At 56.7% G+C, this 17219-nt stretch overlaps 2 protein-coding genes across 2 annotated transcripts in view; one reads left to right on the top strand and one right to left on the bottom strand.

Annotated features, from left to right (window-relative positions):
- Positions 1–5093, top strand: part of THRA (thyroid hormone receptor alpha) — a 30804-nt gene extending 25711 nt beyond the window's left edge. The window contains exons 8-9 of the mRNA XM_055258198.2: positions 717–975; positions 1681–5093. Coding sequence (XP_055114173.1) covers positions 717–975; positions 1681–1931 — 510 coding nt within the window. The 3' untranslated portion in view covers positions 1932–5093. The remainder of the gene's footprint in view (positions 1–716; positions 976–1680) is intronic.
- A 165-nt stretch (positions 5094–5258) lies between these two features.
- NR1D1 (nuclear receptor subfamily 1 group D member 1) lies at positions 5259–13274 on the bottom strand. Its single transcript, XM_055258195.2, has 8 exons — positions 12536–13274; positions 9526–9864; positions 9152–9240; positions 8904–9048; positions 7903–8546; positions 7394–7579; positions 6378–6588; positions 5259–5748 (listed from the first exon to the last, which is right to left on the bottom strand). Exons 1-8 carry the CDS (start codon positions 12564–12566, stop codon positions 5549–5551), a joined length of 1845 nt encoding a protein of 614 aa, XP_055114170.2. The 5' UTR covers positions 12567–13274; the 3' UTR covers positions 5259–5548.
- Positions 13275–17219: the final 3945 nt, after the last annotated feature.

Here is a 17219-nt window from a genome sequence, read left to right on the forward strand (position 1 = left end):
AAGAAATCAGCCGGCTCCAAGTGCTCCCCTCCACAGCCCCTCATCCTTCAAGTCTATGCGGCCACCCAACTCCAGGCAGCCTGAAAGTTCTCATTTTCCACAGCACTAGTGCTGGAGACAGGCTGCCCTACTAGCCATGTGACCTGGGGCAAGTTACCTCCATCCCCTGTGCCTCAGTGTTCCCATCTGGAGTGGGCTGGGGATAATGATGGGTGCTAACTCACAGGCATAATTTTTTTTTTTCTTTTTTGAGACGGAGTCTCATTCTGTCGCCCAGACTGGAGTGCAGTGACGCGATCTGGGCTCACTGCAACCTCCACCTCCTGAGTTCAAGCAATTCTCCTGCCTTAGCCTCCTGAGTAGCTGGGACTACAGGCACGTGCCACCACATCCAACTAATGTTGTATTTTTAGTAGAGATGGGGTTTCACCATGTATGTTGGCCAGGCTGGTCTCGAACTCCTGACCTCAAGTGATCCACCCGCCTTGGCCTCCCGAAGTGCTGGCATTATAGTCGTGAGCCACTGCGCCGGGCCTCACAGGCATAACTGTGAGGCTTAAATGGAATAGGGCATGCACATGGCCCAACACAAGGTCAGCCGTTCAGAGTCCATGGGAGCCTCGCGGGCCTCACGGCTCCCGGAGGACACTCTAAGGGAGACTCAAGGACGCGGGGAGGGGTATGCTGAGTGCTCCTGTGGCCCTGCCGCTCCACAGCTGCCTTGCGAAGACCAGATCATCCTCCTGAAGGGGTGCTGCATGGAGATCATGTCCCTGCGGGCGGCTGTCCGCTACGACCCTGAGAGCGACACCCTGACGCTGAGTGGGGAGATGGCTGTCAAGCGGGAGCAGCTCAAGAATGGCGGCCTGGGCGTAGTCTCCGACGCCATCTTTGAACTGGGCAAGTCACTCTCTGCCTTTAACCTGGATGACACGGAAGTGGCTCTGCTGCAGGCTGTGCTGCTAATGTCGACAGGTACCTGCTGATTGGCCGGGAGGGCTCAGAAGCTTCCAGGGGTCCCAGAGATTGGCTGGACCCTGGGCCTGTTGCTCAACTCCCTCCTGAATCTTCTTCTGGGCTACCTCTCTGTCACCTGGGCCATCCCCTGTCCCCTGTTCCTTGCTCTGTCACCCACTTCTCACTCGTTCCCCAGGCCCATCCCTTGCCTCCCCATCCCTGCTCTGTGCCTTTTCCTGTCCTTGTCTCCTTCCTTCTCGCTGCCCCGTCCCTCTGTCACTCACATTCCCCTTTGTTCCCCACTCCCCACTTTGTTCTCAGCCACCTTCCATTCCCCCATCCCTCCTCTGTCTCCCAGTCCCATCTCTTACCCCTCAGTCCCCTCCCTACCCCCATCTGCACCCCACCTCTCTGACCACCAACCTCAGTCCTCCCCACTCCAATGCTCCTCTCTCTCCCCCAGCCCCCGGCCTGTCCCTCTGTCCTCCTTGCGTTGCCCCCTCCCCCCAGTACCCCCCTGCCCCTCTCCACTTCCCAGCTGCCTCCCTCTCCCTGTGCTTCTCCTGTCCACGTCCCTCAGGGGGAGCTTCTCCCCTCCCCTCCCCCAGCCTCTCTGTCTCTATTTCCCCTCTAGTCGTTTCGTCCCACACCCCCACACCTCACCCTCCCCATCTCCAGGCCTTCGGCCAGCCCCTCGGCCCTCACGCCCCTCTTCCCCCACAGACCGCTCGGGCCTGCTGTGTGTGGACAAGATCGAGAAGAGTCAGGAGGCGTACCTGCTGGCGTTCGAGCACTACGTCAACCACCGCAAACACAACATTCCGCACTTCTGGCCCAAGCTGCTGATGAAGGTGACTGACCTCCGCATGATCGGGGCCTGCCACGCCAGCCGCTTCCTCCACATGAAAGTCGAGTGCCCCACCGAACTCTTCCCCCCACTCTTCCTCGAGGTCTTTGAGGATCAGGAAGTCTAAAGCCTCAGGCGGCCAGAGGGTGTGCGGAGCTGGTGGGGAGGAGCCTGGAGAGAAGGGGCAGAGCTGGGGGCTGAGGGAGACCCCCCCACACCCCTTCTCTCCTTCCTCTTATCCTTGGATAGATTCAGCTCCCACACACACACCCGCACTGCCCAGGTCCCTCCTCAGACCTCCAGCCCTGGGACAGGGCAAACCAATGAACTTGCTATGGAAAGGACAGTGTGGGAGGCTGGGGGAGCCATGTCCTGCAGTTCCCAGGACCCCATCCTCTCAGAAGGTAGGGGAAGGGCGGGAGGACTGAGAGGGGACAAGCCACCTTGTCCGTAGGGGAAGGAGGAACGTGGGCTGGGGGAAGATGCCCTCAACTCACCCCCTACACACACGAGAGAGAGCCCCCACCCAGTTCCTTGGCCTAGGTCTCCCCTCCAGGCTGAGGGCCTCTCTACTTCCCCAGATGCCTGGGTGCAAAGAACGGCTTGGCTCCTCCCCTGGAGGTTAAAATTTATAGTCATTCTAACTGCACTTTGGAAACCAAGCAAGGGGAGAAGACAAATGAAGAAAAACTAGACAGAGAGAAAAATACAAAAAAGAGAGCGAGCGATAGAGAGAGATGATATTAAGTTATTAACTGAGGCTGACCAGAGGGGAGGACCCCCCCTTTACTACCCCATGCACTTTGCGAGCTGCCCCTTCTTCCCCCACATCAGAGAGAAATGCCCCCACACCAGAGCCCCAAGGGTAGGGCTGCCGATCAGAGCTGTGAGTTAACACAACAGGGTCCTGGCCACCCCCCTTGCCATACCCCGCCCTCTGTGCCCCTTTGGCACCCCCCAACCCTAGTATGTCCTCTGCTTTCTGCCACTCGTGCCCGCTGAGTTCCATCTACCTCTCATGCTGGATGCCAGCTGGCCCCTCACCAGCCTGCCCTGATGCCCACACAGCTCCCCTTTAAGTGCCCAGCCCTAGGGGCCTCTCCCCATCCACCTCCTCCTTCCACACCTTGGCACCCACCCAGGAAAAACTGTGGCTCCAGCTCCTACCCTCCTCATATCCTGCAGTATTAGCTAGAAACCGGATGCTGCTGCATTGGTGGGGGCGGGGGTAGGGGCGGGGGACAGGAGGGCTGTGCGTGAGCGTCTCCCAGAACCCTCCACCCCTTTAGCACTCTGTTTCCCTGTTTCCCATCTGTCTTCTGGGCTCTTTCTAACCTCTGCCCTCCTCCCCCGCTCCTACTCACTGCACTAACTCTGGGCGGGCAGGCACCAGAATGGGGGTGTTTAGATAAGTGACACTTAGTTGGGGCCCCAGGGGAGGGGTGGTCGGTGCTCCTTTTTCTTTAAAGCTCTTTTGGCCAGCTGCCCCTCTGCCCCGGGACCCTTTCCCCTCTTCTTTTCTCTAATTCAGGGACTTTGGCTTGAGCCCCTCTCGCCCTCCTGGTGAGGGTGCTCTGTTGGTCTGCACTTCGGTGAGCTGTCCTCCTCCCCCTCCCTGTGGCTGCCGCCCACTCCTCAGGGGAGAGAGGGAGAGAGGAGGTGGTCCTCCCATGGGAGCAGGAGGTGGGGGTGGGACAGAGCAGACCAGAGGGCGCTGGGTTCAGGGCTGCATGTCGGCAGGGATGGATGGGTGGACACAGATGCCCCCGGAAGCCATGGGGATTGGGGCAGGGGTGGGGGGAGGGGTGCCAGGGCTTCCTGCGCTTTGCACTATTGGGGCAAAAATGTCTTAAGCAGTGGGGAACCTGCCACCCCACCCTGACCCTCAGCCTGCCACAGCCCCCTACACACACACACACACACACACACACACACACACGTACATGCACACACGGACATGGGAAGGCAATGCTATGCTGCCCGTCAGGGCACTGTCCTTCCCCCATCGTTCAGGTGTTCCAACAGGGGTGGAGGGCCTGGAGGAGCACCCACTGTCACCTGTGCATGTGCCTGTCCCACCCTGCTGGGGCCTCGGGCTGCCCGCGCTGTCTTTGTCTCTATCCTCTCTCTCCTGGAGTACTGATTCCTGTATTACTCCAGTCCCATGGGTAGGCCCTCTTGTACCTTCCTACCACGCCTGGGGGCCCAGTGGAATTCCTGACCTGTCTGCTGTCTTCCCCATCCCTCCATCCCCACCCCAACCCCTCCATCCCCATTCTCAGCCATGGACACGGCAGAGAAAAGGCCTTGAAGAGCCTTGGCCTCTTATAGGCACTTGGGACTCCCCCACCCTCCCCAATCATATGAGCTGTGATCCCATCCTCCCCGGACCCCTCCCTTCCCCCTCGGTGATGTGGGGTGTATGTGTGCGTTCCTCTGCGTGAATGTGTGAGTGAGTACACATGGTAGGGGAGGAGCCAGGGCGACTCAGGAGTGCCACGCACTTGCTCTAGAGCGGCAGCTGTCCCAGTCCCTGCTGTGGAAGTAGGGGACAGGGCCCTCTCCTGGGGGCCATTGGTGCTAATGAGGGGGATGGCCTCGATGTGGGTGCTCAGCATGCCTCCCCTAGTATTGGCCCGGGGCACTAGGGCAGGCAGGGTGGAGCAGCAGGTGCAGTATCGGTGGGAGGACGGGTTGCTGGGAATAGGACGAGGGGGCCAGGCCAGGACAAGGGGGTGCCAGAGCCATGACCACTACCCCGCCCCCACCACCCGCCTCTCCATCTCAGTATTGCCCCTCCCATCACTCATAACACACATACCTCATCCAGCCTCCTCCCTGCTCAGACTTGGGGAGGGTGGGGGAGGAGCCCCTACCCCTTCTCCTGGTGGCGGGTCTGCAGGGCTGGGAGAGGGCAGGGCGTGTGAGAGAGACACCGTCCATAAGGAGGACAGTAACTCCTGCCCTGGGAACTCCTGGGCAGGGGGGAGGGGGACACTGCCCAGAGGCGCTACTGAATGTATGAGAAGCTGGTGCTGGGCTGGGGGAGGGGGGTTGTGGCCAGAAACAGGGAAGGTGGTAGGTCTCTTCCCCAGGGAGGGGTGGGACCGGCAGGGGTGACTTGAGGGGCTCCTACTCCTGCCCCACGTTGACAATCAGTATGTCTGTTATGTGTGATTTTTCACCCCGTTGTGTTTTGGGTCAGGATTTTAAAGAAAGATATTTTTATGGTAATTGTTGCTCGTCTATTTTACTATATATTTATGTAATAAATATATGATGAAAATAACCCCCTTGGGCACCCCCCTTAGACTTGTGTGCTGTTTCCCTATATCCTCCCATCTGCTGGCAGAGTACCCACCCCACAAACTGACCAGATGGAGAGGTGGCCCCCCCCAGCCTTGGCAGTATTTCCACCCCACCCCCCAAACGAGCACACACCACAGAAGCCAGCTCAGCTGTGAACTATTGGATTTGAGACAGGAACAGAACAAATCAGAGGGCCAGGGGAGGGCTGTGGGGGAGAGAGAGTGGTTTAAATAGGGGAGGAGGGGAAGTTCGGTGATGGGGGAGGGAGGCAGGTATTTACAAGAAGGCTCAGGGGGCCAGAGGCTCATCTTGGAATATTTTATAACAATATAAATAAGATTCTGGTTTGCTTTTCCTTTTCGTCTCGTAAAGGAGAGAGAAGTGCAGAGTTCGATTCTGTACAAGGGGGCAGCGGCAGAAGGCCGGCCGGGCGGGTCACTGGGCGTCCACCCGGAAGGACAGCAGCTTCTCGGAATGCATGTTGTTCAGGGTCCGCAGGTCCGGCAGCTTGAGCAGCAGCTTGGTGAAGCGGGAAGTCTCCAAGGGCCGGTTCTTCAGCACCAGAGCCCGAAGAGCCCGCAGCAGCGTCTCCTGGAGCTGCTCCACCGAAGCGGAATTCTCCATGCCCGAGCGGTCTGTGGGGAAGACGACAGCAGTGAGGCGGACTCCCCGAGCTCCTCTGAGGAGGAACCGGAGGTCTGCGAGGACCTGGCAGGCAATGCAGCCTCTCCCTGAAGCCCCCCAGAAGGCCGATGGGGAAGGAGAAGGAGTGCCATACCTTCTCCCAGGCCTCTGCCCCAAGAGCAGGAGGTGCCTGAAAGCTGGGAGCGTGGGCTCAGCAGGGCTGGTCACCTCCCATCCCGTAAGACCACCTTCCCTTCCTCAACAGGCCAAACACGGCCAGGCTCCCTTGCTTTTTGCTGTGTAGTTCCCTCTGCCTGGGATGCCCTTCCCCCTTTCTCTGCCTGGCAACATCTTACTTGTCCTTTGAGGCCCCAACTCAAGTGTCACCTCCTTCCCCAGCTCCCCCAGGCAGAAATAGTTGTCTGTGCTTCCTTGGTTCATGCTTCTACTGTGACACTTATCTCACTGTTTTATAATTAGTCGGGCATGAGTCTGTTTCCCAAGCTAGACTGTGTCTGAATCATGTCTGTATCCTCAGTGCCCGGTGCAGGGCCTGGCATAGAGTAGGTACTCCATAAAAGGTGTGTTGAATTGAACTGCGTCTGCCTCCTCCCCCGGGTCAGGCGAGAGCCTGACCTACCTGCAGAGACAAGCACCACCGCAGTGAAGAGGCCCAGCTCCTCCTCGGTAAGCGCCAGGGAGTTGAGCTTCTCGCTGAAGTCGAACATGGCATTGAGCAGGTCTCCCATGCCCATGGCACCAAGCTCCTGCAGGCTGTAGGTGGTGCGGCTTAGGAACATCACTGTCTGGTCCTTCACGTTGAACAACGAAGCAAAGCGCACCATCAGCACCTAGGGGGGAGTGGGAACAGTCATCCTGGGTGGGGTGGGAGGAGCACTGGCCAAATCGCCCCTGTAGTTTGCCAGAGGGTTTAGTGGTGCTGCCTTCGATTTCTCAGTAGAGTGGGGGTTGTTTCTGAATGGGCAATGAGGGAGCCCAGGTGGAAGGATGGCTTTGGGATCCGATAAGCCTGAATCTGAGTGTCAGCTTTGTCACTACCTGTGACCTTGGGCAAGGCACTCACCAAAGTTAATCTGCTCTTGTCTAGAATAGAGGCAGCAGTGCACCCAAGGCATTATTTCAGTGTAATGGGTTGTGATTAAATTCCAGCTGAGATGACAGAAGTCCCAGCCATCAAGAGGCAGCAGCAGGAGCAGCTCAGCCCCTTCCACCAATCAGGCTATAAGGACAAAGATACTGGGTTCCAAAACCTTTCAGAGGTCCTGCCCACCCCAGACACCAGGGCTTTCTGTTGGATCCTTCCCAAGGTCAAAAGCAGGAAGCGGCTGGGTGCAATGGCTCACGCCTGTAATCCCAATACTTTGGGAGTCCAAGGCGGGCGGATCACCTGGGGTCAGGAGTTCGAGACCAGCCTGCGAAACCCTGTCTCTACTAAAAATATAAAAATTAGCCAAGCGTGGTGGCGGGCACCTGTAATCCCAGCTACTTGGGAGGCTGAGGTAGGAGAATTGCTTGAACCCAGGAGGTGGAGGTTGCAGTGAGTGGAGATCGCACCATTGCACTCCAGCCTGGGCGACAAGCGAAACTCCGTCTCAAAAAACCAAAAACAAACCAGAAGCATAAACAGTCACTCACTTCAAAGGTGCCAGCCTTAAGCAGGGTGACTTGGTCGTGCTGAGAAAGGTCACGGAAGCCCGGGATGTGTTTGGCAAACTCTACCACCTCCCGCACAGCGGGTGTGAAGCTCATGGAGAAATCCTCCCAGATCTCCTGCACCGTTCGCCCACTGCGTCCGTGCGGGTACATGTTCATAGGACATGCCTGGGGGAGGAAAGGATTGAAGGAGGGGAGTGTCAGCCAGGCTGGGTCAAATGGACGCCCCAAGCAGAGCTGGACCCCATATTCTGCCTGGGCTAGGGGCTGTGGCCCTGGAGGATGGATCTTTCAGATAAAGTAGCAATTAGGTGCCAGGTGGAGATCAGAGATTCCCAGGCAGAGCCCAGACTGCAAGGCAAGACATTTTCTCCTGGGAAGACGCTATCCCCACACTCAGCCTCCAGGAACCCCCAGCTGCCCTACACTAAGTCCATTCTGCCAGGCCCCCCCGACCTTCTTAACGCACCCACCCGCCCCCATGCTCTTACCAGCAGAACATTCTTTGAGTTGCCCTGCCGGGGATTGTTGGCAGGTGCCTTGCCTTCTGGGGCTGCATACACGTGGGTGGGGCATAGACGGTGCCCGTTGCTGTTGGACTGGTGGCAGCTGTGGTGTGCAGGGCCAGGAGGCCAGGTGGGAGGGTAGGAGGAGGGGGCCTGGCGCAGACCATTTAGGGCCTCGTTATGACGCTGGGCGGCCAAGGTGTTGTTGTCATTGGGGGCAGGTGGGCAGCCCTGATTTTCCCAGCGATGTGGGGTGGTGGCTGGAGGGCTACCTGATGCATGGTTGGCATTGAAGTTGCCAGGTGAGCTGCCCAGCTTGTCATGGGCATAGGTGAAGATCTCTCGATGGGCCCGGGCCACCTGGGATATCACATCCTCCACTGTGGGCTCAGGGCTTGGGGATCTGGGAGGCGTCAGCTGTTGCGGGAACTGGGAGAAGCCCACCAGGGGTGAGGGGACCGGAGCAGGGGGTGGCGAGGGGCCCATGGGCCCTGGGGTGGGGTGCTGGGTGGGTGAAGTCTCCAGCGGGCACTGGCTGCTCAACTGGTTGTTGGCCAGGTTCATGGCACTCTGCATCTCAGCAAGCATCCGCTGCTTCTCTCGTTTGGGGATGCGCCCAAAACGCACAGCTGCAACAGGATGAGAACAGCATCAGGAAGTTCTCAACAACGCTCACGTGCTTCTCTTCCTTCCTTCCTCCTGAAAGGGCAAGGCCCTGAAGGCTTGGGGTTTCACATCAAAACTAAAACCAGCAAGGCCCCACCCATCAAGGGGGTTTCCCTAGGAGGGATTGCTGGTAGGAGGTGACCCGAGGGGACCAATGGGATAGAAGTATATGTTGACCCAAGCAAATGAAGGATGGACATCCCCTGTGCAAATGTGATTCACAGTATGATATGTCTCCATTTGTAACTTTTTTAAAGGGAAGGATTAATTCAGAAACTTTGGGCGGAAGAAAGGGGGAGGATGTGGGGATGCTGCCTCACCGTCTCGAGACATGCCCACGGAGAGACACTTCTTGAAGCGACATTGCTGGCAGCGGTTGCGATTGATGCGGACGATGGAGCAATTCTCATTCTTCAGACACCTTTTGTACTGGATGTTCTGCTGGATGCTCCGACGGAAAAAGCCCTGGAGGGCAGGGGCGGTTAGTGACCACCTCCATCATGGCTGGGCCTCTGTGTCCAGGGGGAGGGGGCCACCTGCCCCTGCCCTTACCCCCAGTCCGCCTCACCTTGCAGCCCTCGCAGGCGTGCACACCGTAGTGGAAGCCTGAGGCAACGTCCCCACACACTTTACACAGTAACACCATGCCATTCAGCTCTGTGGAAGAGACGGGCAGCAGGTGAGCAGGAGAGGCCAGGCTGAGTGGCCAGAGGTGTGGAGGCTTTCTGGGCTGGAGATCCAGGGAGGGAAAAGCTAAGGAGGAACTCCAGTGTTGAGGGGCACTGGAGTGACAAGACTGGGCTGAAGAGGGGCTGGTGCCACTCTAGGAGAAATTCCTGAAGCCAGAATAGGCCCTGGCAAGACTGGTGTCACGTAAAAACCCATTCCCAATCTGGCCCTGGCCTGCTTCCCTTCCCCCGAATCAGCTGGAAAGGTACTCACTGGTGATGTTGCTGGTGCTCTTGCTGGGGGACACTCGGCTGCTGTCCTCCATGGCCACTTGTAGACTCCCTGGGGGGCTCCCATTATAGAAGGAGGAGGAGGAGGATGACGAGGAAGATGAGGAAGAAGGAGAGCCGTCATCACTCAGGCCAGGTGGAATGCTCCCGAAGGAGCGAGCTGGGTCTTGGGTGAGGGAGCCAGTGGGGGATGGTGGGAAGTAGGTGGGACAGCCTTGGGTCAGGGACGGGAAGCTGCCATTGGAGTTGTCACTATAGAGGGATTCAGGGCTGGTGCGGCTTGGGGAGGAGCCACTGGAGCCAATGTAGGTGATGACGCCACCTGGAGAGAGAACAAAAGGGAAGGGGTGTCAGCCGCCATGTCTCAGGACCTAGGGTGCCACTGTGCTCATCCCCACCTGTCTGCCCAAAACACTGCTGGCCACTCAGTTCACCATGTGGAGCCCCTAATCTTGGAGTTAATAAGCAATTCCCCAACACACAGTAGACATGGCATGGCCGAGCAACACCCACGACCCTTTGCAGGACACCTTCAGCCTCTGCTTTCAGTGTGAGGCATGACCCCTGTGGCATCTCGCATATGTCCCCCCCTTCCCTATATGCCTTCCTTGGGAATATCGACTGCAGCTAATGACTTAGTTGTCAGTTGAAGATCTGGGGATGGGATGGGCAGCTGAGCACCATTCAAAGTGCCCAGTCCTCCAAAAACAAAAACCCAGCTGCTGATTTTAACACTAAGACCATTCCAGGAATGAGACCATGGACCATGGAGGGATAGGCAGCCAACAGTAAAGAGAATGGAGGGTTTACAAAAGTAAGACAGTCACTTTCCCCCCAGTCTGGGACATATATTCTCTGAAGGAACTGAAGGGAAGGAATCTGCCCAGCCTGGTTCCCCTGGCCTCTTAAGAGAGTGAGCCACAGTGGACTCTATCTCTGTGTCCAGAAAGGACTTCGCGGTGCGAGTTGCAGGTGGTGGAAGTACAAACTGTCCAGCCTAGGGCTCTAAAATTCCCCCTTCAGATCTCAGCCTGGTAACAATGACCTTGGCTCTCTGGCCATTCAGGGACTTTGACCCTCTGGTTACACTGCCAATGAGGTGGCTGTGCTCCCGTGGTATTAGCAGGAGAAAAAGGTGACCTGCCTGCCACACCTCTGCCAAGCACCTAGATTGGTCTGCCATGGGTGGGGTGGGAGAAGGGAGGATCCCAGGACACGTGTGAGCTAACACATGCCATGCCACTGTGTCTGCAGAGGCACATGTCTTGCTCACCCACTGACACACACTAAACTGGGCAGGGCGGCCCTAAAATAGCTCAAGGTTGGTCAGGGTGAACCCAGCTCCTTGGAAAATAGTTGCACAACAGATCAGCTCCCACGGTTTCAGGGCTGAGGTGGGGGATGGAATCATTAGTTGGCAGTAAATGAAGTTGACCTAGTTCACCCATCCCCCCAAAAGAAGTGAGACCTTCATGCAGAGGTTTCCAGCGTGGAAGTGAGGAACATACGCAAAATTTGAGTCTAGGTCTAGGTCTAAACTCATCACTACCAACTTATTTTGTGACCTAGAGGACATCAACTCCCCTCTTTGGGTCTCAGTTTTCCTTCTTGTGAGAAAAAAGAGAGGACAATATCATTTCAGCTATGATTGTGGGGTGCAGTTGCTTTGGGGAGCCCTTAGTAGGCAAACTGCAGCTTGTCTGGTGGAGATGGGGGTAAGACAGTGCTCGCAGAACTAAGGAAAGAGAAGCTTGGGGAACAGAGAATTTGTAATGTGAGGAAGCTGAGTCTAAATGCAGTACAATGAAGTAGGTGCAAATAAGAGTGAAGTGGAAAGGAGTGAGAAGGGTGGTTGGGGTGAGGTCTCTTTAGGGAGCGTAAAACAGAAGGCCATGAAAGGTCAGGAATGGCTCCATGTTACTTTGTTTTGGTGATGGGGGGGAAGGGGCCGGGCAGGCGGACCGGAAAAGGAGGCAGGCGGGGGCGGTGAGTCAGCCCAGCTTCACCCAGATCTCGGCGGGGCGGGGCAGGGCGGGAGCTGGGCCCTCAGCCGGCCTCACGTCCCTGCTCCACGTGTGCCTCTCGCACGTGGCTCCCCAACGAGGAACCCCGGAACTCGAGGCCCCGCCCTCCTCGCTTCCCGTCAATCGAGAGCAGTCGCCCCGCCTTCTCCCCGCCCCTCCCCGGCGACCGGGTCGTGGGCTGGACCCCGAACGCTAGCAGGGACTGGACAACCTAGGATAGGAGAGAAGGGAACACGCGTTGCCGGGGCGACCGGGGGGGCGGAGCTCATTATGTAACGAGGCCGGGAGGCAACGACCAATGGGGTGGCGGCCACGGCTTCTGCTGAATGAAAACAAACGCAGCACGTGGGCCCGGCTCTAGAGCCATGTGAGCCCTCCCAGCGGCCGGGGCCCTGTAGGTGCCCTCCCTCGGGCCGGGCACCACGCTCTGGATTCCTCAAGTGTCGCTCCCTCCTGTCACTGAGGATTCCCCAAGTGAGATCCGAACGATTCTCCCAGCCCCTCCTTCCCTGAGCCCCATCGCGCCGCTGCTTCTCAGATTCCCTCGCGCTTGCAGGAACTGGAGGAGGGGGAAGACAAGAGGGGAGAGGGTCCGTTTTCTGAGGCCAGGCATACTACAGCTGCAGGTAGTGGACAGATGGGGCCGTTTCGGGGCACTGTTCCAAAGCTCCCAGTCCCCCTAAATTCTTCGCTTCCCCACCCGTACCTCCTCTCCATTTCCTCCCGCCCCGGGATTCGAGGCTCACTGGAGCTTTGGGACTCTGAGGGGTGGTGATGGGGCGTTTCTGAGAGCATTTCCAGCCCGAACAAGCCGCTCTGGAAATCCCACACTAAAGCCCCACAGCATGTTACCAAATCTCCGGGCCGAGGGACTCCCCAGTCCCTTACAAAGTTCCTCTTGTTATAAGGTGTAGATGGAGGTGGGGAGACAGTGACAGGGAAAAGATGATAGTAAAGGAATCTCAGTACCTGTGTTGTTGTTGGAGTCCAGGGTCGTCATGTTTTCACTGGCTGAGAGCGGTCATTCAAACTGGACCTTGACTCAAACTAGAAGTTGCGATCGCCGCTGTTGCCCCCTGGGCACTGGCTAAGGGCGGGGAGTGGACCCCGCGACTCACGATCAGGATCCGAAGCACCCTGCAGCAAGGTCTTGGGGTGGCCGGACTGCAGCCCTGCAGAAGGGTTGGACGTTGAGGCAACGGAGTTCTGCTTTGCATGGGAAGAGCAGAGAGAGTGTGTGGGGGAATCAGCCTGCAGTAGTTCTGGCTAGAAGGTAGCAAGGAGGGTCGGGTCTCTGCAGTGTACGGGGTGCCTCTGCCTGCCGGCGCCGCAGCGCTGCGGGGTAGCGAATCTGGAGCTCCCGGTGCAAAAGTCCCAGAGGGAGAGAGGTTGCAACCAGGAAGTAAGTAGGTGATGGGGAGAAACGGGGCACCGAGTCGCAAAGAGGCGAGACGTGTGCCCTGCTACGTTCCCTCGGCAGTAATATTTCACTCTGCCAATCTCAGCCGCCTTTTGCCCGAGCCTTTCCCTGGGACAGAGGGCTCTGCGCAGGCGCCAGCAGCCCAGGGTTCCCGGGCCGCACGCGGCACTGGAGCAGGTACCATGTGATCCCAGGGAGCGCCTCGTGCCCCAGTGACACACTTTTCCAACAGCCGGCACGTTGAGCTCTGTGCGCCTGCGCAACAAGAAGACTGTCGGGATTTGTAGTCCACTGACAAAGTGGGCGGACTGCGTGCCTTTACCCTTTCTGCCTGGCAAAGCGCTTGCCGGGACCTGGGAGGAGCTGAGAGTGGGGTGGGGTGGGGTGCGCTGAAGAGTCAGGGTGGCGTGTTTAGAAAGCCTGTATGGCAGGGGCATGTGAATTTCTGGGGAGGGACTGGCAAGCTTGGCTGCTGTCTGGGAGATCAAAGCTAAGAGGCCCTTTCTGCAAACCTTGCAAACGTGAGGACTTCACGTGATTGCAGGACTGACCTCGTCCTGAGGTTACTGGTGACCAGGAGAGAGAGAAGCCGGGGAGGGAGATTTCCCTGGAGTCAGGAGCTTAGGCTGCCCTCTGCTTCGGGGCAAAGTCCAGAGAAGGAAAGGAAATGTGACCCCCTTTCCCTTCTACTCGCCTTAGGGAGAACATCTCCAGGGGAAGGAGTTGCCACAGAGGTAGGGATGTCTGTAGGGACTCCCTGTTTGCTTGTATGACACCATTCCACCTACTCCAGTTGACTTTGGGGTGATTCATTTCCCTTTGTCTGGGAAATAAAAAGCACAACAGAGGGGAACTAATAGTGAAAGTGCTTTGAGGTCCTCCAGTAATGGGGAAGAGGTGAGGCAGGGGGTGGGGGCAGAGTGACACCCCTGCCCCTCGGTGCTGGAGGGTAAAATATGAATTCCACAGAAGATTACTACTCAGAGGGGAACATGTAGATCATCTGAAGCCTCCCTCTTTTTACTAGTGGGGAACAGGAGGCTTAGGAGAAGTGACCGGCCCAAGGTCAGACGTCCATTGCTAGTTTCATCTGCCCACCCCGAACAGGGAGGTGGGTAGATGTACAAGTGAAATACTGAACAGGGGTTAGAAACAGCCGGCATTGCCGGGCGCTGTGGCTCATGCCTGTAATCCCAGCACTTGGTGAGGCTGAGGTGGGTTGATCACCTGAGGTCAGGAGTTTGAGACCAGCCTGACCAACATGGTGAAACCACGTCTCTACTAAAAATACAAAAATTAGCCGGATGTGGTGGTGGGTGCCTGTAATCCGAGCTAGTCAGGAGGCTGAGGCAGGAGAATCGCTAGAACCCGGGAGGTGGAGGTTGCAGTGAGCTGAGATTGTAACTGCACTCCAGCCTGGGGGATAGATTGAGACTCCGTCTCCAAAACAAACAAACAAACAAACAAAAAACAGCCAGCATTTCCCTTCAGAGCAGCAACTGTCCCATGAGTAATAACAGATTTCAAGTAGTGGAGATCTATCATGTTAGAGGGCTTGGGGCATGGAGGGGATGGAAGCTTCTTCAGGCAGCGAAGGGAGAGGGAGCCTGAGCCACCTGCTGCTCCCGCTAATTCCTCCCCAGTCCCAGTGCTTCTAGAGAGGGTTTTCTTCACATAGGAAGCCCTTCTCCACGGGGAGCTCCTAGGATGGTATTGATGGATGCCTGGGAAACATGGAAGCCACTGAAAAGGTAGAGAAAAAGAATATGGGATGCCGAGGGTGGTGGCTGACACCTGTAATCCCAGCATTTTGGGAGGCTGAAGTGGGCAGATCACCTGAGGTCAGGAGTTCAAGACCAGCCTGGCCAACATGGTGAAACCCCATCTCTACTAAAAATACAAAATTAGCTGGGCGTGGTGGCGCACGCCTGTAGTCCCAGCTACTCGGGAGGCTGAGGCAGGAGAATTGCTTGAACCCAGGAGATGGAGATTGCAGTGAGTCAAGATCATGCCACTGCACTCCAGCCTGGGCAACAGAGTGAGGGTCCATCTCAAAGAAAAAAAAAAAAGGCCAAGTGTGGTGGTGGCTAATGCCTATAATCCCAGCACTTGGGGAGGCCGAGGCAGGTGGATCACTCAAGGTCAGGAGTTTGAGACCAGCCTGGCCAACATGGAGAAACCCTGTCTCTACTAAAAATACAAAAATTAGCTGGGCGTGGTGGCGCACGCCTGTAGTCCCAGCTACTCAGGAGGCTGAGGCAGGAGAATCGCTTGAACCCGGGAGGCAGAGGTTGCACTGACCTGAGATCGCGCCAATGCACTCCAGCCTGGGCAACAAGACCGAAGCTCCATCTCAAGAAAAGAAAAAAAAAGAAGAAGAAGAGTATGAGCACAGGAGTAAACTGGGTAGTGAGGACAGTGAGGTTGACTGCAGGAGCTTGACCACTCACCCTCTGACTCCTTGTAGAAGATGAGCTTCCTAGAATGGGCTAGGCTTTAGCTTTTTTCCCCTGCTCCCAAAAAAAGTGGGAGCAGTGGGTTTTTCTCTGGCCCTTTGGCCCAGAGTTGGGAAGCTGCAGCAGAGTGTGGGAGGGACTGGGAGGGGCTAAAACAAACAAGGAAAGAGGCTTTTCAGGAAAACTTGGTTCTCAGCCTCTACCCCCTCGCCCTCCGCCCTCTGGGCTCTGGAGGGAAAGCTAGGAGGTGAATTGCCCTGTCCTGCCCTTGCCTGCTCTCTGTGACCTTGACTCCAAGTCAGAGCCAGGGCCAGAGCCCAGGTGTCTGTCAGGGCTGGACTCAAAATCAGGACCCCTGGCCTGCATCTAGCTCCCCACAGCCCAGCACCACCACTAGCACCCTCCCTTTACTTGCCCTGGGTCCTCCCCAAGGCCCACAGCTCTGTTTGCTGCTGTGGTGGTCCTGCCCACCCTCTGTATACTTGCTGGATGTTTGTTCCTCTAGGAGTGGGAGCCGGGGTGGGTCAAGACTCCTTCCCTGCTGCAACCAGTGAGAAGGAGGAGGGAGCAGAGGTAGAGAGAGCTGAAATTCAGTCAGCCTGACTCTCCTCTTGGCAAAACCTGGGTTGTTCTGCAGTCTGTGTGTGGTGTGAAGGCAGAGGCTGGGAGGGAGGGGGCAAAGGAGAGGGGTTACCCCCTTGCTCCTTCCTTCCTTCCTTTCCATTTCTTGTAGGGCCCCTCCTTTTCTCCCTGACAAATAAGTAATTCGGGCATCTTTTTTCTACAGCTGGTGAGAGGAGTACAGAATGAAAAGGCAGGTTCTCTCTTGGCTTCAGAAGCTTCTAGTCAGTCTGTGTACCTTGCTCCTTTCTCTATCAGCAGCTGCTGGGAGAAGGGCAGAAACTATGAGACCCAAAGCCACCAAAGGGAGGGGGGAAAGGCTGGGTTGTCTGGCCCTGGGGGATTCGGAGTAGAATCTTGGCTTCTCTTCGACCTCAACCTTGACCGTAACAACAGGTGCATTTCAACACAACCCTCCTCACCTACCCCTCCAGCTGGACATTGCTGTTCACTTCTTTTTTTTTTTTTTTTTTTTTGAGACAGAGTCCCACTCTATCGCCCAGGCTGGAGTGCAGTGGCTCACTGCAACCTCCACCTTCTGGGTTTAAGCCATTCTCCTGTCTCAGCGTCCTAAGTTGCTGGGACTGCAGGCGCACGCCACAACGCCTGGCTAATTTTTTAATATTTTTAGTAGAGATGGGGTTTCACCATATTAGTCAGGCTGGTCTCGAACTCCTGACCTCAGGTGATCCACCCGCCTCAGCCTCCCAAAGTGCTGGGATTACAGGCGTGAGCCACCCTGCCCGGCCTGCTGTGCACTTCTACACACACACACACACACACACACACACACACACCATTTCTCCCATAGCCCAGTTCAACTCAAGAAAGGACTTAACTCTTCATAAATAGTACTCAGATTGGATCCAGGTAGAATAGATGCATATTCACAACCTGGTACAGCAAGGCACTGCCCTGGTTCTGCATACACTTCCACTTGGATTCCTGAGTCTGGGATTCTGGGGACGAACCTTCCCATTAGGGGCAGTGTTGGATCCTGCCTGTGTGTTTCCAAATATGTCTTTAATTTGCCTTGATTTATTTGGACTGCAGAGGACAGCAGACACAGAGGAGAAGGAGGAAAGGTATTGAGAACACTAAGCTCTGGTCAGTTATGGATGTGTGCACGTGTGTGTGTATGTGTGATTCTGTGACT

Source organism: Symphalangus syndactylus, chromosome 20, assembly GCF_028878055.3.
Source record: "Symphalangus syndactylus isolate Jambi chromosome 20, NHGRI_mSymSyn1-v2.1_pri, whole genome shotgun sequence".
NCBI lineage: Eukaryota > Metazoa > Chordata > Mammalia > Primates > Hylobatidae > Symphalangus > Symphalangus syndactylus.

Excerpts from the sequence above, each read along its gene's own strand:
- NR1D1 (XM_055258195.2), bottom strand. The coding sequence starts at position 12,566 with ATGACGACCCTGGACTCCAACAACAACACAG. Across the intron at positions 9,865-12,535 it reads GGACTCCAACAACAACACAG|GTGGCGTCATCACCTACATT; the intron begins GTACTGAGATTC and ends TTCTCTCTCCAG. Across the intron at positions 7,580-7,902 it reads ACTCAAAGAATGTTCTGCTG|GCATGTCCTATGAACATGTA; the intron begins GTAAGAGCATGG and ends TTCCTCCCCCAG.